The 26,110-nt window shown below is 39.0% G+C and overlaps 1 protein-coding gene across 4 annotated transcripts in view; it reads left to right on the top strand.

Moving 5' to 3' along the window:
• Nucleotides 1-25,780, top strand: part of vwa3b (von Willebrand factor A domain containing 3B) — an 86,524-nt gene extending 60,744 nt beyond the window's left edge. For all 4 annotated transcript variants that reach the window (XM_062975372.1, XM_062975375.1, XM_062975373.1 and 1 more), the window contains 8 exons: nt 3,847-3,897; nt 5,046-5,265; nt 11,238-11,328; nt 14,262-14,386; nt 19,760-19,897; nt 21,020-21,117; nt 21,940-22,187; nt 25,372-25,780. In XM_062975372.1, coding sequence (XP_062831442.1) covers nt 3,847-3,897; nt 5,046-5,265; nt 11,238-11,328; nt 14,262-14,386; nt 19,760-19,897; nt 21,020-21,117; nt 21,940-22,187; nt 25,372-25,688 — 1,288 coding nt within the window. In that variant the 3' untranslated portion in view covers nt 25,689-25,780. The remainder of the gene's footprint in view (nt 1-3,846; nt 3,898-5,045; nt 5,266-11,237; nt 11,329-14,261; nt 14,387-19,759; nt 19,898-21,019; nt 21,118-21,939; nt 22,188-25,371) is intronic.
• The last annotated feature ends 330 nt before the right edge of the window (nt 25,781-26,110 follow it).

Genomic DNA, 26,110 nt, shown 5'->3' with positions numbered 1-26,110 from the left:
AGCAAGCCCAGTGTGTAGCAGTTAGCAAACACAGTCTTGTGATAGTGCTTCTGCTTAGGCTGCTTGCATATCATATTCAAATTCAGATTCTGGTCCTATCATGTAATCTTGGATGACCACTATGTATATGAACATTGTGCTAGATATTGTACAGCCCACACAAGAGATAAACAGCTCGCCCTCAAAACTTGCAGTTTATTTGCATTTGTATTATGTTGTATATTTCTTCTTTGAGTTTTAAAAACTCATTTGTGAACAAAATAATTTTTGTAAACATTCCATGTTAAAGTCTTCACCTAGCCATAAAACTCATATGGATCTCTTAATTAACCTAAATATAGCTGCTATCCTTCTTACTGAGTTTTGTCAAGTCTTTTTTGTGTGTGGGATAACTTTGTACTTTCAATTCCTCCAGCCTCCAAATAGCCCTACACATTGAAAACAGTTGCTGTTTTACTCTATAAGCCCCTGCTAAGTGTAATGTCAAGAGGCCAAGTTTCAATATGAAATAGTTTGAAAATGACCAAGAGCAACTCTATTTTTTTCTCTGCCACATCTGTTCAGACTTGTCATATTACGCCACAAACAGAGCATTATATTTCTGGGAATTGAATTTGCAAGGGTAGCAGCAGTTGTTTCTGAATTGAAATTGGTTAAAAATTTTCTTGACATCCGCTAAATTGCACAATTTGTGTTCACGTGCAAAGCCCTCTCTCTCTTTCTCTCTGTGACACACACACACACACACAATGCATGGCATAAATGTCTGCTCTCTAGATTAATAATCTAAATGCTATTAGCATGAAATATAAATGAAGCAAAATGTGATGATGATAATTTCATGCCCAGTAAGAGGAAAATGTTTCTGCTGATCAACAAACAATTCCCTGACAACCCACCCAAAAGAGCGACCCTAAAATTATGATGCAGAGTAATTGCAAGCATACGAAAATGAGCAGGTGCTTAACAGACATCTGCCTGTCAGAAATAAATAGCCCAGCACTCTTGGACTTTGTGCTCGTGAATAAATTAAGGGCTTTGCGCATGTGTGACACAAATTATACTGTAGTGTTTATGCTCTAGAATGCCTGAACATTTTTGGCATAGTAACTCTAGCCCCAGGCTTCCAGAGGGACACACTTGTGGTTCAAAGAAAGTTGGTTTTCGTCCAGATCTTCTGCCAGATTCAATTGGGCTAAGTCTTATTGCACCTGCAGGCTTTGGCATCTCACCAGAGCGGGTTTAGAGGGAGGCTTCTATTCTCCAGGTGGTGATTCTTCATACCTTTTACTGCAGTATCCTATAGACTGTGAAGAATTTGTTGATACATTTTTTGTCATCTTGTTTGCTGCAGCAGCTACTTAAAATGAAAGGGGGAGTGTATTCACAGAAGTCCTAGTTTACTCTCAATGACAAAATTGAGGTAAAAGGACAAGTGTGATAAAATAGGCTAGAAATTTTGGTTGTAACATACAAATAGATCACTAAGAAAGGATGTGTTAGAAAGATTTGAAATTTCCTCTTTGTTACGGTCTTAGAGAGAATTTTAATCAAATGATGTACTGTAGGAACATGACACCAGAGATATTGTCTGAGACAGAGTTTTCCAAATATTTTCTGTTGGTGACACACTATTTAGATGTGCATCATTTGGTGACACAGTAATTCAGTTTTAAACCAACCCCACATAAGAGATACAAATACAAACATAAACTGTAATAACAAAATGTATAGGGACACCACATATCTCATGAAAACCTCTCATTTTTAATTTTTTAAAAATATATGATTTGTAAGATATACACATACATTTCCAAGATTGTTTTGTAATATTTTTAGTTGGAAAGCTTTGATCTAAAATGTATAAAAGAACAGTGAATGTACATTTGTAATGTGATAAAACAAGAAGAGTCTTTCTTTCATATGTGGTGCAATTGTGAAAAGGCTAAAATATGGGTTCAAATTTAATCTAATTTTTAAAAAGATCAATAACAGTTAAAACCTGAACTTATTATTTGATGAATAATCAATTCGAAAAGTCATGGAAGAATGCTTCTCTACATGAGAACAATTGCAAAAATATTATATGCTGAGAAATGGAAGAGTGAATCATTACATAGCAAAGAAGATTGTTTATTAAATCTGAATGATTTGGTGGAAATGGACATATTGTCTGTTTTAATGAAAGAATGTTTCTCATGGACTAAGAATTGGATAAAGTAACATGGGAAATGCAGACAACTACAAAATTTGAAAAAGCAATAATACAATTAAAGCCGAATGGTACAGATGAAGTAACAAAAGGATTAATAAGTACAATTTATAAAATAATGATAGAAAGTGATCCAATACAATTTGGAATAAAAATAAATGGGTATGGGACTTAAGAATCAATATTACAGAGAAAGAATGGTTAAAAATTTGGAAACAAAGAATTATCAAAAATATGTCCGTGAGAATTAAAGAGAATTATTACAAAACAATTTGGGGTGCTTACAGACAGCAATTTATTGTGGGTGAAAACAGGTTAAAGTAATCCATTTTCACCTGTGTTGCTGTCCGCATGGGTGCCCCAAAAAAGCGGGCTTTTCCATTGCTTGTCTCCATTGCAGCGCGATAACTACTGTGCTGGAATGGAGACAACCTAAATCCCCCCTAAAACCTTTAAAATAAAAGGAAAACTTTTATTTAAAAGGCAGCCATTATGCCTATCTGCATGCTTCCTGGTGTACACCAATGTTGCACCAGGAAAGGAGGGCAGGAGCGCCTGGAAGTATGCAGGGTAGGTTCCCTCTTTGCTCCTCCTGTCCAGACGGATTCCTCAGTAGAGCTAGAACTACCCGGTAGTCTGTCCCCACAAGGCCCATACTCCATTAGACCCGGGTCTTTCAGGAAGACCCAGGTCTAATGGAGTATCAAAATAATTTGTGACAAAGCAGGGTTTCCTTTGCCAGTAGTTCTTCCTCTTTTACCTGTGGTATTGTGAAAAGTCCGACGGCCCAAATTTTGGGCCCTGTCTGGATGGGCTCTTGGAGATGGTACATGACTCCAGCATTGTTAAGTTATTATAATAGAAACAATCTACACAATTGTTAGAGGTGCAATAAAAAGTTGGGACTTGTATACATTTATGCTGGGAATGTGAAAAGATAAAAAAATAAAAAGGTATGTGTTGAAATCAATGATATACTATCAATTAATCTATAAAAAATTCACATATAGCACTTCTATTCAATTTTGGAGATTTAAGATTAAAATGGCAAAAGAAAGAATTAACAATAATTTTTGTTGCTGCTTTAAGATTAGTTATAGCCAAAAAATGGAAGGGAAAAATATGAATACGAAATTGCTGTAACAACAACTTTAAAGTTCAGAATTAGCCTCTTTGAATGAAGGGAAATCATATTTGAAAGTAACAACATGATAATTGCAGAGTCATCTCCTTTGAGTTCTTATTATATCATTTTTTTTACTGAATAACATTCATATAAAGTAAAAATTGAATAAAACATGGAACAAATATACACTACAAACTGCAAAAACAAAAAGAAAACTACACACATAGAATTACCAAATAGATCAGTGGTTTTGAACCTGTGGCTCCCCAGGTGTTTTGGCCTACAACTCCCAGAAATCCCAGCCAGTTTACCAACTGTTAGGATTTCTGGGAGTTGAAGGCCAAAACATCTGGGGAGCCACAGGTTGAGAACCACTGACATAGATAAAAAGTTTTATTTTAGGGTACATGTGGTTATAGTTATGTTTTAGAATAGTATGTTACATTTTATTTAGTGGTGTTAAGACAAATTGACCTCACTCTTACTATTGTTGCCTTTTCATTAACAGGCGTCTTGACCAAATTGTTTGGAGAGCGTTACCACAGGAAGAAAAAGAGAAGTAAGATGCTCCTTTCTTTTTTGTCAGTTCAAGATTTTAATTTGTTTCAAAACCATGCAGTGAATGAGATCTCCTTGTATTTGTCTTCTTGGGAAGTATCCCGTCAATATTAAGCATTCTATTTGCAGACTTTTGTGTATCTTTAATGACTTTAGCAATCTATGTAGAGTCTCAGAGTAATGTGAGGCTTTTCATAATGGAATACACACTTCTCGCACAGGGCTTTCCATCTCTTCTGATTGGAAATGTGGGAGCCATGATCTTTGAGTTTCTGTGGTCACGGCAGGCTCTAGAATGGTCTCAATGAGGCTGTACACAAACAAAAGCTGCATGTACGAATGCTTAGGTTGCCATTTGAAGAATCAGTTACAGATAAACCATCAACCTTGACATAAAAATGCTCATGGCTGTTTGTTAGCTAGTGCTACCAAATTATTCTCTAGATCCAAATAATTTTTTTTTTGCTTTCATAGCTGGAAGTTGAATCATAAAAAGGTGAGGCTTCAATTAGAAAGATATGGGTGAATTTTGCTATAATAGATATTACTTTAGGCCAAAAAAGAATATTGTTTCCCATGGCCACAGTAGCAGATTAGGAACCTATGGATTCTGTGTCCTTGTCTATGTTGTCTATGTTAGATGGGAGGTTCAGAGAATTTTTGTCCAAAAGAAGCAACTTTTTCAAAACCCTGGTCCTCAACATATCTGTTTAATGAGCTAATGTATTCATTCTTCTTTTCTGTCAGTAACACAACATAATCAGTAACAGTTTTATTTAGCCGCTGTAGTTACAAGACATTTATTGATCCCTGTGAATTTATCTAATCTGGATTTAAGATGCTGTGATGCTTTTTTGTGACGAAACCCTGCCATCACATTTCATCACAGGATTTCAATGCTTTTGATAGCAACATATCAGCCAGAGTTTTTTTTAAAGATACAGAAATACTCTGCCAAGAAGAAAAGATAGTGAACAAATTCTTAACCCAACAGGCAACACGTCTGTCTGTTACAAAATGTTCTGCTTGAGACAACTCCTTGCATTTCTATGCTTCAGGGTTAAAAATTCTCTGTGAACTGTTGTGATATTTGATCAAGCCATGCAAATCACATTAAATAAAGTATTGAAGTGTCATCTTTGTTTTTAGGTTTGAACAGGGCAAGCCAGTATCATATGTGGATCATAAGGAGTCATTATTAGAGGCCTTAGAAAATGCAGGTTGGCCCATTACCTATGAGGATGTGATGCTGTTGGAAGAAGAGATTCTGATAGGATTAACATATCTACAGCAGGCCATTGAACTTCAGGAAGCTTCGAGAGAGGAAACCCAGAGAATCTGCCCTCTCCGGATCAGTCCCCCTAAAGAGGTAGATCACATTCATATTTAATTCTTGCCTTTTTAAAATAAGAACTGTATAAAGTGACTTGCCACACAAACACACCAGCACTAAAGGTGCAAAGTAAATTTGACCTGTATTGTAGCCGTACCAATTTTAGACCTAAATCCAACTAGAATAACACTATTGGCTAACCTTCTCAAAAACAAATTCTGAAATGTAATACTTGTGAGATGATAATTTCCTAAGCAGCATTCCCAAACTTTATATCTTCAGATAGCTTGAATTGCCAGACTGTAATTTGTAGTCCAAATACATTGCCTGGATAATCTGTAATTTCTGATACATCTACACCTTTCAAAGATGTAAACGTGAATACACTAAGGGCACATCCACACAGCTCGCAAAATACACAAGCTCCCTCATTTTTGCCTGAGGCGCTCAAGTGACACCTCAGGTTAAAGTGAATGCATTTGGTACAAAGCAGGAAAACCATGCTTTGTCCCGAGTTAATTTGACACCTGGAAAGATCTTTGCCTTTCAAAAGACATGGGTCTTTCCAACTGTGGGCCCTGTGTGGATTGGGCCTGGGGATTGCGTTGCACGACTTCTGAGCCCAATCCACAAAGCTGTTTTGAGATTTGCCCGGAAACCCCAAGATAGCCCCACCCCCCTCCCCAAACCCCTTAAAAAGCCTTAAAAAGTAAAAATTATGTACCTGGCTGCCATTACTCTGCTGCCAGCCCTTTCCTGGAGCATAGAAATGATGCCCCTGGAAGGGGGGGGGGGAGCAGGAAAATCACTCCTCGCCTCCCCCTTCTCCTCGTGTGTCATTTCTATGTGCCAGGAGAGGGCCGGCAGCAGGGTAAAGGTGACTTGGTAAACAAATTTTACTTATAAAGGCTTTTCTGGAGGGAGGGTTGTTGGTGTCAGGGCATCTGGACACCTGCCCCCAGGAAACCATGTTTTTGGTTTTTTTGTGAGCACAGAAGTTTGGCCTGACCCAGATTTTTTAAACCTGGGTCAGACTGGACTTTTTCCCTGTGTGGAATCGGCCTAAATCTAAAATGTTCAGTTAAAGATTGCTTCCTTTTTATGCCTAAGTAAGCATGAACAACCCTATTCTGAAGCAGAGCAATCATGTTGTGTAAGTGAAAAACCACAAACCCCTGCCCCGTTTTATACAGAAATCCATCCTCTCTAATACAAGAGTCTTGCAGAAGAAGCAGGAAGCACAAACTCAATTCGTACCTTTAACCTGCCTCGATCCCATGGCTAGAGCGCAGAGCAAGATTTAAACTTCTCCTTCTACATCTTGTTCCAATAATCCAAAAAGGGAACTGCATGGCCTAATTGTTGTTTCCCTTCAAATTGATTCCAGGTTTTTGTGGCAAGATTTGTTTAGAGGGTGTTTGCCTTTGCCTTCCTCTGAGGCGAAGAGAGTGTGACTTGCTCAAGGTCATCCGGTGGGTTTCCATAGTTGAGTAGAGATTCAAATCCTAGTCTCCAGAGTTGTAGCCCAATGCTTAAAACAGTATACCGTACTCCATATATAATTAAGTATAAGTCAAACTCAGGCATACATCGAGGGAAGGTTTTGGAGGCAAAATTGTGGATTTTGATATAGGTAAAATAAAGGTAAAAGTATTCCCCTGACATTAAGTCTAGTCGTGTTCGTCTCAGGGAGTTGATGCTCATCTCCATTTCAAAGCCGAAGAGCCGAGGGTCATTCCACAAAGAGGGGAAGTGCTACCTCAAGGACCAGCCACTCCTGGCCCCGCTGTTGTTTCCCACCCAGGCATTCAAAAAGGCCAGAAGTGGCCTCATGGCAGAGACACCAGAGGGAGTTGGGGCTTCCTTTACGTTTCTTATGGGATAGACTAAGCTCTTGCTTTTTGCTTCTCTACTCTGAGAAGGAGTGGTTCTTTTTTTTTTTTTTTTTTTTTTTGGTAAGAGTTAAAATACAGTACTCATATTAGCCCATGAATAGGTCAACCCAGGTTTTTGGGTTAAGTTTTGACTAAAATGGGTAGACTTATGGGGGTAGTTTTCTAGGTCCTCTGAGTATATAGCGCAGTCCACTGAGAACCAGGGGCTTATTTGTGTGTAAAAAAAGACAAGTTTTAACATCATGATTTGAACCTAACTCTAATGGAATTTAAAATACGCCACTATAATGGATAAACACTATGCAGTTGAAGGAATTGGGCACCTTTTACTTAGAAAAGAAGCGATGGTCCTTGCTGTGATTGACTGATATAATTGAAATGGACAGTTGATAAATGAAAACGTTTTGCCTAGAAGGATTATGCTAAACCTGCCATTCAGTCAGAGAAACAAAGAAATTATTGAGAAGAATGTTATTAAAATGCTAATAAAGCTGCTTTTAAGGGAAAAGAAGAGGCCTGAAGGAACATAAAATAAAAGAAAAATGTCAAAGTTTGAAGAGGTTTCTAACTGGGCATTTCTTCAGACTGCAAAAAATAAAAAGCTCTTATATTTGCTAATGGCTTGAACGGTGCTTGCATTTAAATGAGGAGGGATTTAAAATGTATCTTGTACCTATTTGCCTGGAAGTTCCATCCTTTAGCAAACTCTATTCCTAAGTAAGTGTCTGAAGCGTGATATGTTTAAATGTGTTGCCCAGAAGCAATCAAATGATCAAACTGCAATGTGATTTAGGGATTCTTTAAGATAAGCTTTCCCTTTCAAGTTGAAAGAATATAAGGTAGCTTCACAATCTTGTTCCCTTTCCAAGTATGTTGAACCAAACCAGCATCCGGAAACTATGGAAGCATACGTTTTTGGCACTAGTTTGAAAAAAATTGTACAGAATTTGCAAAGGGTAGCATCAGAATGATGCTCCTTTGAGATACTAGTCTGATCTGAAGGACCACCACTATACAAGCAGTATGAGTATGGACTCTCCAAAAGATTATATATGAGTTTTGAAATTATTATAGTCAAGCTCTCTTTGCATTTCATCACCATCATCGTCAGATCTGATAAAGACTTGAGGAGGGCCTTCTTGGTGGCTGTCCCCACTCTGTTAAGGTCCCTCTATCTCAGGCATGGGCAAACTTGGGGTGTCCTATTGTTTTGGACTTCAACTCCTTCCTACCGGCTGTTAGGAATTCTGGGAGTTGAAGTCCAGAGGGACCAAGTTTGCCCATGCCTGCTCTGTCTCCTCTTAATGACAGGTGTGAGCACATGTAGTCAAATATATTACAATTGCCAGGATCATTGATGATAGGTTTTTGGGAGTTAGAGCCATTTAATGTGTGGACTGGGAAACAGTTGGCAAGTCATAGAAATAGAGGAATTTAAGGGAAAGTTAAGATGGTTATCCCTGGTTTTTTTTTTTGCTGTGAAGTACTAAAGAAAATGACTGACTGGACAGATAATAATATTGGCCCTCTGTACCCACAGTTTCTGCATCCATGGATTCCACCATCTATGGCCAGAAGTATATTCTCCCACTCTCAATTTTTTTCCCCAAAACCCACTAAACCTTGGTTTTGCCATTTTAAATAAGGACATCATTTCACTTGGATGTATGAAATAGGACTTGGCATTCATGGATCTTGGTATCCATGAGGAGTCCCTGAACCAAACTCCAGTGCTTACCAAGAACCCCCTATAAATCTATCAAAGTCAGGAGCTGTAAATAGTTTTTAAAATCTAATGCATACTTATCTAAACATATGAAATAAATAAGGCTGCTTCCTCTGATGTCAGTTTATACTGATGTATGCTTTATTCCGGACCAGCAATATTTAGTATTTGCAGTCTTGCACTTGGCAACCCTCCCTACTGACATATCAACATATGCTGTGGCCCATGATGTGATTAACACCGGGACAATCACTTATCCTGAGACAACCTGCTTTAGCAGCCTAATCAGAGCACCAACCCCAGTAACTGCTAATCTGCAACTGTAAAGCTTTAGGAGCAAGTGGCAGAAAGGCCGGGCAGCATTTGGAATGGCTTTGAGCACCATGAAGAAATAAAATGTGTCAAAAATGGTTGCGAGGTTTTTATTCTCATCATTTCATCCTTTTAATGAGCATACATAGAGAATCTTTGCTAATTTTATACAATTAATGCTTTAAAAAACTGATTTAGAATCAGCAATTCCTTACTGCTACTTAAAAAAAACAGCATGAATTATGGGATGTCCATAGTAATTGAATTTTTGGTTTAAACTGCAAGGTAAATTAATTATTTGGTTATTAAAAACAAATAAGAATTGCATTACTGAATCTGCTGACAGATTAAAATTACTGCTGGTGTTTGTACACATGGCTATATAAGTCTAGTAGGTATCCACTTATTTTTTTTTTGTAGGAAGAAATGTGTAGGGTCATTGCTGATTTTGGTATGAACCAGATTCAGCGAAAGGAAGAGCTCATATTTCACAACAGTTAAATGGTCTAATATCGGTTCATTTTTGTTGTCTAGAAAATGAATTATTCTCATAATTGCAAAACTCAGCTAAAATTATAAAGGCAAAAATAATGGTTAGCATTTATATAGCACATTTTCAAATGGCCAGTGCACTTCACACGTATTTATCTCAGTGATAGGGCTGCATGAGTTGTTGTGCCATTACAGCTACAAGGCAATAGCTTGAAAATAGAGTCAGATTTTCTGTTCTTTTGCATAGAACATTATCCTAGTAATGCCTACTTATGCATAGTAACTCTCCTGAGACACCTATTTCCCATGGCTCAAGGCAATTGTGGCTTATAACTGTCTCTTCAGTCTCTCATGCTTTTCTCTAGTGCAAATTTGGCCTCCACTCCACATCTTAATAGAATCTGAACAGTATTTCAATTCTTTTTATTTTTACAAAATAAACTTGGGACTGTGTTTCAGAAAATACAAACATACAGAGCTGTCATACATCCACATTGTCTTAAATTTTTTAAATAGCCTTTCTTTGTCAGAACTAAGAAAATGTTACATTTGTGGGCTTCAAATCTCCCAAGAGCCCTGAAAAGTAACCTGCAAGCTTTTCTCCTTAGACCTACCAACTAAGGTCTTTCACAAGTCTGAAGTATAACTAAGGTTTTGTTATTAGAAATGCTGGGTATTTCAGGATGCAAAGCTATACATCTCTATTTTGATGCAAGTTCTATTGTATTCAATAACATTTGCTTCCAGGTAAGTGAGTAGAGGATTATGTCTCCTGCATAGAAATGATGCATGCTAAAACCGAACTAGAGTCCCTCTATGACATGAGAAAAGCCCTTTAGAATAATTCATTATTAGTGTTGAATATGGAAAAATGCTCTTTTTACTATCCCCCTAGGCTAAAAGTGTTTGGGTTCATGCGTATTGGCTCCGTGTGTTTTGTTGCTAGTGGCTAGAACCCTGTTGGTTAATCCCAATTAAGGTAGAGTCATTGAACCAATTGTTGAAGTGTGAGTGAACACTATGCCCTCCAGTCATCTCAGTTTGGCAGGAACAGTTCTGATTTATTCTCCCTTGCCTCACTGTTTTGAGTTAACACTCGCAAAAAGGGGGAAATTGAGGTCAGGAGAGAGAAACCAGCATATGTTATGCTTTTAACATGCCCCAGTTTCTCTCTCCTTCCCTCAGTTTCCTTCTTTGTCCTAGGGTTAACTTCCATTACTGCAAACTGAATTTAAACTGCAAAGGTAGCGTACTCAATAACTTAGCAACAACGTGGGATTGAGTCTTGCCCTTCCCAGCAAACTGCTGCACCCTGTCCCCATTTGCCTTTTCTTCTTCATTAATAACTTTTGCCATCTTGACCATACCCTGATGCTGCTTACTTACACATGCCCTAATTTTTGTCAGTGGAATGTTGGAGGGTACGCAACACATGGGTAAATTCAATAGATTATGTGACACTGCTCTAGTCAGAAATAATAAGATTGATGCCCTTACCTATTTATGATATGCATTGCAGCAATGATGGAATGGGGGAGAATAATGTGGTGTGTATAACTCAGACATTTCTATCAAATCTACAGGTAAAAAAGCAACCGAAAGGAAAAATGATTGACGCTCTCAAGGGCCGAAAAGTCATTGCAAGATCAGAAAGCACTGGATTTTACTATCCAGGTAAATATTCCCTGCATGGCGGCTAAGAATTAATTTTGTCAGAAATTCCATCTGAAGTACATTAGTGCTTCAAAATACCCAGTTAAAAGATCTGAATTGTGCCAGCACTGTATCATTGAGTATAAAAATGAATGAGCACTCTAGAGCCTTTATATGTGTACTGAAGTTGTCCCTTATGTGAAACTTGGAAAGTGTGCAGAATGCAGAGGTCCTCCTTTTTACACTTGGAATAACCAGTCACAGTTCCTTTGGTTTCCTTAGTACTGTTCACACATTTTAAAATAACTTTCCTTTTCCCCTTGGCAAACAATTTGATTTTACATGCTTTTAGGTACAGTCAGCCCTGTACAATCTTTGGGGGTTTTGATTCATGGGGTCACAGGACTCTGTGAAAGTAAAAAAAGCATAAAAACATGGCTATTTTTTAATTGACAGAACAGCTCTCTAGAAATTTCTGCATCCTGCAGCATGACTCTATGGTCAACTTCAATTGGAAGCTGACTATAGAATTGCACTGGAGGACCCAGAGATGCCTAGAGAGAAGATTTTAATCAAATCTAGGAATAATCAAATCAGCAAACGTCTAACCTGTAAAAGACCTCCCCAAAGTATTTCAAGATAGGAGCAAAACTCATGTTGTAGATATAGTCCTTCAGAAAACCTGAACTCAAGGTGTACGGGGATTTGTACATCATAACCAACACTTTGAATTATTTCTGGAAACAGTCTGCAGAGCTGTTGTAATAAGGAAGTGTTATGCTTCCTATAACTAGTCAGTAGTCTACCTTTAGCTCTTCGAACCAGCTTTGTTTCTGGACATTCTTCAAGGGTATAGAATATGTTACAGTAAACCAAATGGGATGTAACTAAAACATGAGTCTCTATGGCCAGATCACAGCAAACGTAAGAGCTAGGCTGTTGACCAGAACATCACGTAGCGCAGTGGTTCTCAACCTGGGGTCCCCAGATATTTTTGGCCTGCAACTCCCAGAAATCCCAGCTAGTTTACCAGCTGTTATGATTTCAGGGAGCTGTAGGCCAAAAACATCTGGGGACCCCAGGTTGAGAATCACTGATGTAGAATGATGATATAATACCAATTTTAAAGAGCTGCACTGCTGCCCCTCTGTTTCCAGCCTGACTACTAAGTGTAGTCTTTGTCACTTGAAAGAAATTTAGCAGGAAACCCAGTTGAGATACTGCTCTTTATTTATTAAAGCATTTGAGACTTCATGGATATTTAGGCATGTACATGGTTTTTGAAACTCTTTTATTCCTTTTAAACCATTATTACTACTTAACTTGTTCAATGTGTTCTATTCATTGGTTAATTAATGTGTTCTATTCATCAACATGCGAGTGTAGAGAAGGGCAACCACAGACCACTTACTACAATGCAACCTTAGCCCTGTCACATGCACAATGGAAGACCTTCTCACAGTGACACCAGAGGCACTCCAAGTGGCCAGCTACTGGTCAAAGGAAATCTAGTACAATGCCAATTTTTTAAACTTTGTTCATATTTTTAAATACATTATAACTGTACCCTCAATTTTCTTCTGACACTATAAATAAATATTCATTGGTTTCAATTTGGAATTATTAAATTGGTTTAGATCATATTAACTATTCTATCTGCCTTGTGCTGTTATGATAAAAGGGTGGAACACAAATATATAAATGTTTTGTGTGAGAACATGAAGGTCTTCCCTCCTGTGGCACCTCAGTTGTGAAACCTGTTTAGGACCAATGCTGGTGGCATTTTGTTACTTAGGACCTCATCAGATGGGCAGGGGAAAGTGGAGGAACCTCCTCCTTTGTTCCCTACTGTCTTTCCTGTCTTCTGTGATGGCTGGCCATCCCACGTTGTTTCCCATCATTTCCCGTGCTTTTCCCGCTTCCTCCCCATTTTCTGCAAGTAGGAGTTGAGTAGCACCCGACTCCTCTGTTTTCTGTCTGAACTCTGTTTACAGGTGCTGGCAATACGGATTCCCATGAGCAGCCATCAGAAGTGGCTGTGCATCGTGGGATGGCCTATGTGGGACTCCATTTTGCCAGCACCTGAAAACTGAGAGAAGACTCACAGAAGACTGCATCTGATAAGGTCCCAGGTAAAAATATGGCTTTTAAAATAGGTTTTGGGGCCTCTTTGATTTTTCTTGCATGTGTTATGGTTTAAAGATAATTTGAATTGATTTTAACTATCTTCATCTAACTTTTCGAATGGGTTAATATGTTTTTAATCTATTTAAAGTATTTGTTACATTTTCATATTTTAAAATATGTCTGAAAACTGAAAGACTATATAATATACTGCTGGATATAAATACTGACTGGAAAGCATGTGACAGTTTGGTCTTCAGGTTTGAGTGTTTGACTAGGACCCCAGAGGCCCCTTCTACACTGTCAGATAATCCAGGTTATCACAGCAGAAAATCCATATTATCTGATTTGAATTGGGTTATCATAGCCACCTTCTACATTTCCCATATATCTCCGGAAAATCTGGGATCAGATCCTGGGATATTGGGCAGTGTAGAAGGGGCCTTAGTCTACTCTCCCATGTAATCCAGTTCAAAGCAGATAATGTGGATTTTATACAGCTTTGTAGAAGGGGTCTAAGAGACTAGATTCCCCCCTCATTTGATCATGGAAATCCACTGGATGACATTTGGTGCCACCCTGCCTCTGAGGAAGGCAAAGGCAAAATCTCTGAACAAATCTTGCCAAGAAAAGTATTTGATAGGTTTGCATTATAATCGCTTTAAGTCAGAAATGACTAGAAGGCATACATTAAAACAAATAAAATATTTGACATATGATTCCTAAGAATTTTAGTTAAGGGATATTTGGGTTTACTTCATAAACTGTACGACATAGCATTTAATATATGACTGATGGAATCAGCTGTTTCCTGCCTGTCTTTGTTCTAGGGACAGCAATAAGAAGTATCACCCCTTTTTATGCACTTGTTGATTTTCTTCATGGGCACACTGAGATTGTACCAATTAAATTCATTATTGCTGTGGGTGGTGCCATGCCTTGTCCTTCCTTACAGGTAGGAAATTTACTGTTTCTTAAGACAATACATGTAAGTAATGCCAGCAGAGTGTTTTTGTAATGCCAAGCCAGCTCTAGGACGATTGATGATCATCTTTAACAATTGTCTTTTTCCGTATCCCATTCTACTTTGATTCCCACAGGTTGAATATTGTACATTTAAGGAAATGAATTGCAATCCCATAAAAGCTTTTGATAAAAAAATCAGAATACAGTAGAGTCTCACTTATCCAACATAAACGGGCCGGTAGAATGTTGGAGAAGCAAATATGTTGGATAATAAGGAGGGATTAAGGTAAAGCCTATTAAACATCAAATTAGGTTATGATTTTACAAATTAAACACCAAAACATCATGTTATACAACAAATTTGACAGGAAATGTAGTTCAATACGCAGTAATGCTATGTAGCAATTACAGTACTGTATTTACGAATTTAGCACCAAAATATCACGATGTATTAAAAACATTGACTACAAAATGCGTTGGATAATCCAGAACGTTGGATAAGTGAGACTCTACTGTACATGGAACCACTGGCACATTTGAAATTAACTGGGGAATAGAAGTTTCTAGCACAAAAACCTATGCTAGAAATTTCTTCTGCTCAGTCTCAAAGGTACAGCCAAATTCCTTTATTTCTTTTTATGCTAAAATTGATGGACATGGCCAGCTCTTTGATAACCAAAATCAGTTTTAAAAGGTACTACAAAACTCCTTTATTCCTTCTTTCTTTTCTTCTTTTTTATGCTGAAACTAATATGGATGTTTCTAAGAAATAAGTAATAGATGGAGATGGAAAGAATATTTGAAAAGACTTTCTCACTGTGAGAAGAAAATTATTAAAATTACTAATTGCTTCTTTTGAGAAGCAAATTAGTGAAGAATTATATCCCTAGTAATGAAAACTGCTTCATATTTCAATACATACAATTTTCATGATCTATGTATGTGCCAGGGGGATATTTTATTTTTTCCAGTGTTGGTGCAAATGTATATACAAGAAAACTGCCAATCAGATATTTCTTTCCTTGGTCCTAGCTGCCCGAGGAACAAAGCTACTGTTGGTACTAGTTTCTTTTTAATGGCTAATATGAATTCGGCATTTCACTGGAACCCTAGCATGGAGGGATACGGTTACTGTCACTGCCCACATGCTGCAGCACCACTTCTGATGTAACTGTTGAAATAAACGGGTACATTGACTTCCTTCACACATTTCAGATATCTCCTCATTTGGTTCTAAATACCTGTGGCTGAATGAAGAACAGAAGAGCCTTGAAGTCCAACCATGTTTTCATGTTATTTACCTCCCCGTAACTTCTACTTTCAACCTATGATCTTCCTCTTAGACCCCGTTGCATATTTTTGCCAGGTTCTCTCCTGTTTCCAGTTTAACACTTCTTCTTCTTTTTCTTAGGCGATCCCTTGTAGGCCGAGGATGATGGTCCTCCCATTCTGGCATCTTTGGGGGTGTGTCTGTAGGTGGCTGAAGAGACCTATTCTTGATATGCATGTTCTCCCGCAGGGAGGACATCGGTTTCCAGGTGGAAGGCGGTCCTGGTCAGGGTTGGCTTGACATGCCTTGCTCTTGGCCTGTTTCTCCCTTAAGCCTTCCATTCGTGCCTCTTCGCACTCCGCAGCACTGCTGGTCACAGCTGACCTCCAGTTGGTGTGCTCAAGGGCCAGAGCTTCCCAGTTCTCAGTGACTATGCCACAGTTTTTAAGGTTGGCTTTTCCTGTCCACCAACTTTTCATTTTCTGTTCTTGAGTTGAGAGTATAGTAACTGCATTGGGAGACAGTGATCGGGCATTCGGACAACGTGGTCAGTCCAGTGGAGTTGATGGTGTAGGAGCATTGCTTCAGTGCTGGTGGTTTCTTCCAGCATGCTGACCTTTGTCCGCCTGCTTCCCAAGAGATTTGCAGGATTTTTTGGAGGTAACACTGATGGAATTGCTCCAGGAGTTGAGTGTGATGTCTATAGACCGTCCACATTTCGCAGGCATATAGCAAGGTTGGGAGGACAATGGCTTTATAAATGAGCACCTCTACGGATGTCCTGATCATCAAACACCCTATGCTTCATTCGGAAAAATGCTGCACTCGCCGAGATCAGGCGGTGTTGTATTTCAGTGTCAATGTTGACTTTTGTGGAGAGGTGGCTGCCAAGGTAGCGAAAATGGTCAACGTTTTCTAATGTTACACCATTAAGTTGTATTCCTGGCATTGCAGAGGGATTAGCTGGTGCCTGTTGGAAGAGCACTTTGGTTTTCTCGATGTTCAGTGAGAGGCTGAGCAAAGGTGTTTAGAGTGGCTTGTAGGTCTTCTGAATGTGCACAGATTATGTTGTCATCAGCATATTGGAATTCTATAACAGATGTTGTGACCTTGGCTTTGGCTTTCAGTTTGCTGAGGTTAAATAGTTTGCCATCTGTCCGACAGATGATTTCCACTCCGGTGGGAAGCTTCCCATCAACAAGGTGGATTATCATAGCAATGAAGATGGAAAATAAGGTTGGGGCAATAACACATCCCTGTTTGACACCTGATTCCACCTTAATTGGGTTGCTTTGGTAGCCATTGCTGTCCAAGACTGTTGCCATCATATCATCGTGGAGGAGCCGCAGGATGTTCACAAATTTGTCAGGGCACCCGATTTTTTGGAGGATGGTCCAGAGAGCACTGCAATTCACTGTGTCGAATGCCTTTGCAAGGTCAATGAATGCCATGTACAGAGGTTTATTTTGTTCCCTGCATTTTTCTTGGAGCTGTTGTGCAGTGAAGATCATGTCCACTCTTCCTCTGGAGGGGCGGAAGTCATTCTGGGATTCTGGGAGGGTGTCTTCTGAAACAGGGAGAAGGCAGTTTGCAGGGATTCTTGCGAGGATTTTCCCAGCGGAGGTTAGAAGGGAGATACCGCGATAGTTCCCGCAGTCTGTTCTGTTCCCTTTCTTGAAAAGGGTGATGATGGTGGCATCCTTGAAGTCTGCTGGGATTTCTTGGGAGCAGTATTACTATATATGACTCAGGTAGCAACCATCTACACTGCCATAAAATGTAAGGCGGTTTCAGACAGGACTTTAACTTGGGTGCAATCGGGTTAAAAAGACCCGATTGGGTCTGTGTTACAGTCCACACATGCCCCAGAAAGCACGTGCTTTTCTGGGGGTGGGGGTGTCTTTTGTCCAGACACAAAAGACACCCCCCCCCCCAGAAAAGCCTTAAAAAGAAAACATAACTTACCCAGCCGGCATTTCTCTGCGACTGGCCCTCTCCTGGCACATAGAGTCTTGTAGTACCTTTAAGACTGATTTTGGTTATCAAAGAGCTGGCCAAGTCCATCGATTTCAGCAGGAGAAGGGGGGGAATCGCTCTCTACACAAATATTATCTTTCTCCCTTAGGTCGTATCAGCCTTCCACACCAGCCAGGAGATCACCCTCCTGGCCTTATTTCAATTCCCCTCCTTGCCCCTGGAGAGGCTATTGCACCTGCTGGATGACAGAAGAGCCCTACTCTTCTACAAGAACAGGACTCAGTTGGGGAGAAAATCCCCACAACTGTTTCTATCTTAGGCTACGGACAAGGCGGGTCATCCTCTCTCCTTCCAACAGCTTTCATGTTGGATTGCCTCAATAATTGAACTCTGTTATGAACTTGCCTGCTGACCTCCTCTCTCCTCAGTCCGGCCTGAAATGACGAGGAGGTCTGGCAACCTCCACAGCCTTTCTCCATGGGATTCCACTGGACCTCATTTGCAAGGCAGCCATCTGGGCCAACCCTCTTAACATTTGTGTCCCACTATAGATTGGACTCAAGGTCTCACTTGGACACTGCATTTGGCAGGTCAATTCTGTCCTCTTGCCTGACATAAATATTGTCTTGCCTCAGGCTACATACCCTATTTCCCCGAAAATAAGACATCCCCAGAAAATAAGACCTAGTAGAGGTTTTGCTGAATTGCTAAATATAAGGCCTCCCCCGAAAGTAAGACCTAGCAAAGTTTTTGTTTGGAAGCATGCCCGCCAAACAGAACACCAGAAATGTACGCACCATAAAGTGTTGTACATGGAAATATTGGTAGTAACAAGAAATTCTTGATAGGATTCAGTTTGTCTGGTTTTGCTGGTTTATGATGACAACTACTGTACAGTATATAATAAATGTTCATTTTTTTGTTCAACAATAAATGTGAATTCTTCTTCATGGAAAAATAAGACATCCCCTGAAAATAAGACCTAGCACATCTTCGGGAGCAAAAATTAATATAAGACACTGTCTTATTTTAGGGGAAACACGGTATATGCACATTTTCTGTGTTATAATGACACAATAGACAGTGAACTTCTGTTTTCAAAACCTTATTGTGCATGATTGCATAACAAGTACAGTAGAGTCTCACTTATCCAAGCTAAACGGGCCAGCAGAAGCTTGTTTAAGCGAATATCTTGGATAATAAGGAGGGACTAAGGAAAGGCCTATCAAATTAGGTTATGATTTTACAAATTAAGCACCAAAACATCATGTTAGACAACAAATTTGACAGAAAAAGTAGTTCAATACGTAGTAATGTTATGTTGTAATTACTGTAAGTACGAATTTAGCACCAAAATATCACGATATATTGAAAACATTGACTACAAAAATGGCTTGGATTATCCAGAAGCTTGGATAAGTGAGGCTTGGATAAGTGAGACTCTACTGTATTATTTAATTCAAAAACTTATAGACGTGTTGCTCCAAAAATGTTGGGATTTTGTCTTTCCCCTTTCCTACTCACGGTATTATCTCTCTGCTCACTTTGTCTATGTACACTTGTTTTCTCTGTCAACCCAATGCTAATGTGCCTTCTGCTCTGTCTTCATGTGTGTGTATTCAGAACCCATGAAGAAGAAGGACAGGTTGCTTACCTGTAACCATGTTTCTTCGAGTAGTCTTCTGTGAATTCACACAAACCTGCCTGTTTCTCCTCTTAACATGCAAACCTCCTCCTTTCTAGCTGCTACTGTGGCTCAGGAACTGGGGAGCGCAGAGCCAAGGGTGCCTTTTATGCCCTAGGGAAGTGTGAGTGGGATTACCACCAAAATTTGAAAGATCACTGCTTGGGAAGCTTCTGTTAGAGCCTGCGCCGGTGAAATAAACTCCATATGTGTGAATTCAGATAAGCAACCTGTCCTTATAAAGTTTGCTTCTGCCTCTAAATTGTCAGAATAAAGGTATTATATTAATATGAATTTTGAAATATGCGGAATGCATGTATCACAGAGTAAAATTACATTGTCATCTCACATAGTATTAAAATATTAAGACCTTGGGACAGTTCAGTTTAAAATGGATGTGCACTAACCAGCTCTTTTTTGTTTTTCTATAGGTTGGAGATTATGTATTTGTCAGAATTAGGAAAACATTGGGAGACGAGTATTATGTACCTGGTGTTGTGATAGCAACCCCCCGTAAAACTGCAGCAGATGATAAGCTCTTTACAGTCTTGAAATATAACAACAGAAAGGTAAGCAGATAGGCCAATTAACTAGTGAAATGGCTATGTATTCTACCCTTGACACTAAAGCTATTTTGCACTACTGCTTTCACAATTCCCACTATGACCATATTGGTGGGGAATTCTGGAAGATCTAGATAAAAGGGTAACCTATCCTTGGAAACACCAAAAGCTAGGCTAATATATTTTGGGTTGTTCTGAGTTTTCCAGGCTGTATGGCCATGTTCCAGAATCATTCTCTCCTGACGTTTTGCCTACATCAGTGGCAGGCATCCTCAGAGGTTGTGAGGTATATTGGAAAAACTAAGCAGGGAAGGTTTATATATCTGTGAAAGGTCCAGGGCGGGAGAAGAACTCTTGTGTGTTGGAGGCCAGTGAGAATGTTGTAATTAATCCCAGTCCTGGGTGTTCATCTTTTGTCTGGTGTTGATATGAAGGTACAGCAGTTCCTTGTCTTTGTTTGCAAGTTCTTTGCAGAAAAGAAAGGCAAAGGTTTCCCCTTAACATTTAGTTGAGTCCGATTCTGGGGGGTGGTGCTCATCTCCATTTCTACGTTGAAGAGCCATCGTTGTCTGTTGACATCTCCTAGGTCATGTGGCCGACATTGACTGCATGGAGAGCCGTTATATATCCCTAGTATATATATCCCTATTGTAAAGATATTTTTATACTCAATGTTTCGATAATTGTCTGCATGAAACAAAGTTGAGAGCAAATATGTCATTACCTCAGGCACCTATGCGGTCAATTTTGGATTTTGAAGCATCTCAGCTTTCTGGATAAGAGATACTCAGCCTATAATATGTAATTACTGTCTCTATTCAGGTCTACATAATTATTTTGTTTCTTTCTCTGTAAATCTTACTCTCCAAAAATTCTGTCAATCTATTTTTCTTTGAGCAGTGGCTTCTGCTGTTATAGAAAATTATCATTTTATCCACTGTGCACTTTAAAAACCTGCTTAATAAACTCATGTTTCCCCCCCCCCTCTCTCTCTCTCTCTCTCTCTCTATCTATCTATATATATACATACATATACATACACACACATATATATATGTTTGTTTTGTTTGCATAATTGGTGTGGCAGTGTAAAACGTAAAAGGCTATATGGCAATTTTGCTTTTGCAGGAATACTGTGTACGAAATGGGCTTATTAAAATCAGTTATAGAAGGTATACCTGTTCCTGCTGCTACATAAACATGACACGAATGATGAATTATCTTGTGTGAGTATGACCAAATCCTTTTTGTTTTTATAAATATGGATACACACATAAATTTGAAGGACTTATATATCAAATAGAGTAATAGACATCCTAGCGATGGTGGACCAGCGATAATACTGATTTTAGATTTCTGTTCCTGACAAAAAGTAACCTCTTCCCTTACTCAAAACTCTATTCATATTGGAAGGCAAACATCCAATGTGGTTTTCATTACAAACATAAGCATTTGTACTTCCTGCTCCCCCTTTTTTCATGTGCATTAATTTTTCCACCTAGTTTAGCCCTTAACTGTGACGACAAGCATGCAGAATTGTTGTGTGACCCAACTATATTGCTATTCCAAAGGACATAGAGATTTAAGGGCATACTGGAGTCATGATAGGAAGAGATAAATGAGATTACAGTACTACTGTAGTGAGAACTGTTAAGACTGACTATTTAATGCAGTTTTAAACCAGTATTGAAGAAAGTGATTTTACTGTGCAGATGATTAAATAGGAAATCCTGCAACCAGTTTGAGGCCCAAATGGTAATTGCACAAACCACAGAGCATTGCTGTACATTAAGGGATTTCTCTTGCACCCTTTTGTGGGAGTTTGTTGTCTGGCTGCCACAGTTTGAAGCTAACTTTAAACTGCATTAAATGGTCAGTGTAGATGGGTCCTATGTGTGAATGGTATGAGTGGTGTATAAGTGGATCGTGTGTGGCAGGGTCTAGGTGAAAAAAATAGGAATGGGAAATGAGGATGACAAAGATACTACAAGCAAATAAGATGCAGCATGTCTTCCAGCACTCATTTCAGCTTCTACTTTGAATTCTAGACCAAACGTAAAGGTTGCAAAACACTTCCACAGAGGAGCTCCAGCTGAAGAGAGAGGGAGAAAAACAATTGCTGTAGGAGGGGATTATAAGAAAGTGCACAGAAAAGGGAGAACTACAAGCAAGAAGGAATATCTCGAAGCATGGGCTTCATCGGATTCTGATGAGGAGTTGTTTCCTCCTAGTAGGACACTGAAGCGGAGAGAAAGTAGTTCCTCGCCACCTCCTCATGTCAAAGATGCAAATGCAGGTACAACAAGGAAACCCGAGAAAGAGTTTAGTGGGATTATAAAATCGGATTTGCCTCAGATGGAAGGAGATCTTCTTAAGGTCAATTGATCACCTGCTCTGTATTTCCTGTTGCTCTGGCCATCTAGTACTTATTCAGGGGTCCTTTCTATTACAAAATTATACTGCTATATAGTCTAGTTTAACTACAGTGACAATATCCTATGTAAGCCTGGGGTGTGTCGTTTTGTGAGGCATTGGAGTTTTCTGGTTGAGAATTCCAAGTACCCCCTCCATAAATGACAAATCCCAGGATTATTTAAGGTACTAAAGTGGAATGCAGTTAAAGTGGAATCATCATCTCACTTTAAAATAGAATCATAGCACAATGATTATATAGTGTAAAAAGGCCCAAGATCGCAGTCATTTGTTTGGATACACTGTTGCACAAGCCAGAGGTTGATTGTTTTGAGAATTATTCTTGATGCTAATGTGTTCTGTTCCTTTTCATAAAGTCATATGATTAACCTCTGACTCTTTCAAACCCTTTACAAATTATCCCCAATAATTTATAATGATCTCGGGTTGTATTATTTTTTGGACTTTAAAATCGATCATAAGAAGGTATCTGTGATTGGATTGGACGGACAGTTTTAGAGGATGGTGAATGTTTCTAGTCTTTCATCTTCTTTACCATTTTAAAGGTCCTTCTACACCAGTGGTTCTTTTTTTGACCAGGGACCATTCTCCAACATTAGCAAAAGGGTTACAAATCAGTTTTTGGTTAACTTTAGATTCGGTTTGTTTCTTTGAGGTGCTGATTCAGAAAATTGCATTGGATAGGCCACACCAGCTCTAGTTTCTGATACAGAACATATGCCATCCAGTAGTCACCATCTGCTCACTACAGCATGTCTCGCAAACCTTATTTTAGGTGGGCCGCGGCCCATGAGTTGGAAACCACTGTTCTACATTGACCATTTAATGTAGTTTGAAGCCAACTCAAGGCCACAGTGGTCACAAAACACACACCAGTAATGTAGCAGACATCTAAGTGTATACAATGCATTAAGAAAAAGTCTCAGGAAAGTCTGAGTTCAGCCAACAATGTGTTGCAGTATATGCCAGTGTATACCAGATCCAGAGCAAAATTAGGTCTGAAATCCAGAGTGCATTGTAAGCACCTGCCCCTGCAGAAGTGCAGTGAAGAATCCGGAATGGAGGCGGTGGAAAAGGAGCTAATTGACATTCTGGGAAGGGTAATTGATTTCCTCTACTGATAACGGTCACTTCCCCTCTTTTTCACCCTTTGGCCTCTGGTGCACTGATGTGCATACCAGCAGAAAATGAAAAACAAACAAACCAGGTAGAGTTGTTTAAGGCCAGGTTCTGTGATAAGTGTAATCACGTGCCTGGCCTCAGACCAGTTCTAACCATGGCAAACTGATCATTCATGCAGCAAAACTGGTTCCAAAATGAATGATCATGTCAGTGTAAAAGTGCCCTTAATTCTCCCTGTCCTCCTTAAGACACTAGAAAAATTGTATTAGTCACTGATCTCCCATGTTTATTATGATGAACAAAAGTCACTTTTGTCAAGATAAGCAATAACTATAATTTCTAATTTTCTGCGGAAATGCTGAGAAAGTCTGAAACCAGAAACCAGTGGAGTTTTACTTAAACTTCCTGATTAATGTGTACGGTTTCTACCTACATAAAGAATTTATCATTTTCTATTTAGGAGTAATGTCTACCTAAGTTTTTATCAAAATAGTTTCCTTATATAGTACTATTCTCTTTGGTCTTGTTAGTGCTGGAACAGCTGTGCATCTTCGATGCTTAATTCTGTTGGTATTAATCTTTCTTGTGAGTCTTCTGTTAGTGTGTATTGTATGTATTCTATATAATGTAAGACATAACTCCAATAAAACAAGATGGAAAAAATCCAGTGTGCATCAATTGCCATGACATATATCTGAGAGATCGTGTATTTCTGTATGTGTAGCTATACTTAATGGAATTCATTTCCCCAATTTCTTTCTGCCCACCTTCTCTTCTGGTGCTCAGTTAATATGCCTCTGAATTATTTTGTAGACCTATTTTGAGCAATTTGTCTTCAACATCAAGGGGAGACAAAAAATAAAATAAAGGGCAGAGCATGGATAGGACACCTCAGGTCCTGGGGCTGAATCTGGCCCATGGAGGTTGCTTAAACAATCATGCCGCATCACTCTGGCAATGTTGTTTTGTGAGTTCCCAGCTTTTGTAAGATCTTCCGCACCGTTCATGGCAACTGCAATGGAGTTAAAGCCTTTAGCTATTTTTTGCCCTAAAGTGAAAGCATAAAGTAGGACTTGACTTGTCTTCAATTATGTTCCCCTTCACTAGCATCCTTTCTATATTCGCAAAGAATTTGACAATCAATAGTGCAATATGTTTTTGTTGATGTTTTACTGAGGGACCAACTAGTTGAGAGCAAAGTTACCTGGTCAGTTCATTTTCTACCTGGATAAAGATGTTCAAGAGAATTTTAAAAACTTCTGGGAGCCCAGGTACCTTCTGGAAAAAGTCATGCACTCAATAGAGGCTAACCGGTGATATGTTTTGCTGATGAGATTATATTTCTACATTTAACTGAACACATCTTTGTAACTGGACAGTCAACACATCCCAGAAATAAATTGTTTCCACAAGTTGTGTCGATTTTGAATGGAGGTAGATATTGTCACAATCTTTTATGCATGATCTCTTTTTTTAAAACCTTCATTTCTAAATCTCATATCTCTGCTCATTCTTGGCTTATTTAATATCTGACTTGGATGTAAATTTTGATTAAACTGTCTGAAAAGATGAGTGCCGATTACTTTGTCTTCTGACTGCACTGGCAGAAAGTGGAACAGATACGTGTTGATCTCTGTTCTTGCAATTTATGTGACCTTCATAATATTAGGGACGAAGGAATGTGTCCAATTTTATGTTAATTGCAATTTTACTTTATTCGGTCTTCATTTGCAAGAAACTGAGTTCAATTAGCTTTATTTCAGGTAAGTGTGTATATTGTTGTGACCTCAATATAGATTTAAAAACTGTTGCCACATTTTGCTTTATAGCTACTGATGTTTTCTTTTGCTTTTCCATATGTAAATTCAGTTTTATTTAATTTCACCAAAACCCTTCACCATCTCTCCTAACTTCTTCTTTGACAGCACTTGTTTCTTGTGGTTCACCACATCGTAATTCTCTGAGAGGTAGAAAGCAGCGGTTATCTTCAAATGCTTCCGAGTATAGGCTCCTGAAGAATCTTTGCTACTCCCACGAACCTTCTGGGCACCAGAAGAGCGTCTCTCCACTGGTTAGCAAAACTTTGAGCAGCATAAGCAACAACAATGACAGCCGAAGCAGCAGCAATAGCAGTGCTAGCAAGGTCTCCCTTTCCAGCATTGAGAAGGTGGAAGAGTTGGCAAGGCGGCTTCAGCAGTACCACATCGCTCAAAGGAAAGGCCACCCGACCAACAGTAAATGAGAAACTGTGCAGGGCAGTTAGGGGAGCAGCAGGGAATGGCCACTAGCTGCTGAACTTCATTATATCCATACTAAATAAACAATTTAATTTGATATTAAACTTTTAATATTAAAATTGTGCAGCACCGCAAGATCTTTGTAAGGAGATCTTTTAAAAATAGGCTATGTAATGAAAATAAATACCTTCTCTAGATCTAAATAGAGGCAGCATGGCATAGTGGTTTGAGTGTTGGACAGTCACTTGGAACTTGAATCCCTATTCACTGTAAGTTGGAAACAACTTGAAAGCGTACAATGACAATGACAACCACAACAGCCTAAATATCCTGAAGCCAGCAGATACCATCTAACCTTGGAAGTAAAGCAGGGACAGTCTTAGCAATGGTACTTGGATGCTCATTTGCCAAATAATATGAGATAGTG

This window comes from Anolis carolinensis, chromosome 3, assembly GCF_035594765.1.
Source record: "Anolis carolinensis isolate JA03-04 chromosome 3, rAnoCar3.1.pri, whole genome shotgun sequence".
In the NCBI taxonomy this organism is placed as follows: domain Eukaryota; kingdom Metazoa; phylum Chordata; class Lepidosauria; order Squamata; family Dactyloidae; genus Anolis; species Anolis carolinensis.
Note: the sequence above shows the minus strand (reverse complement) of the source record. Positions and strands in the feature narration are given on the sequence as shown.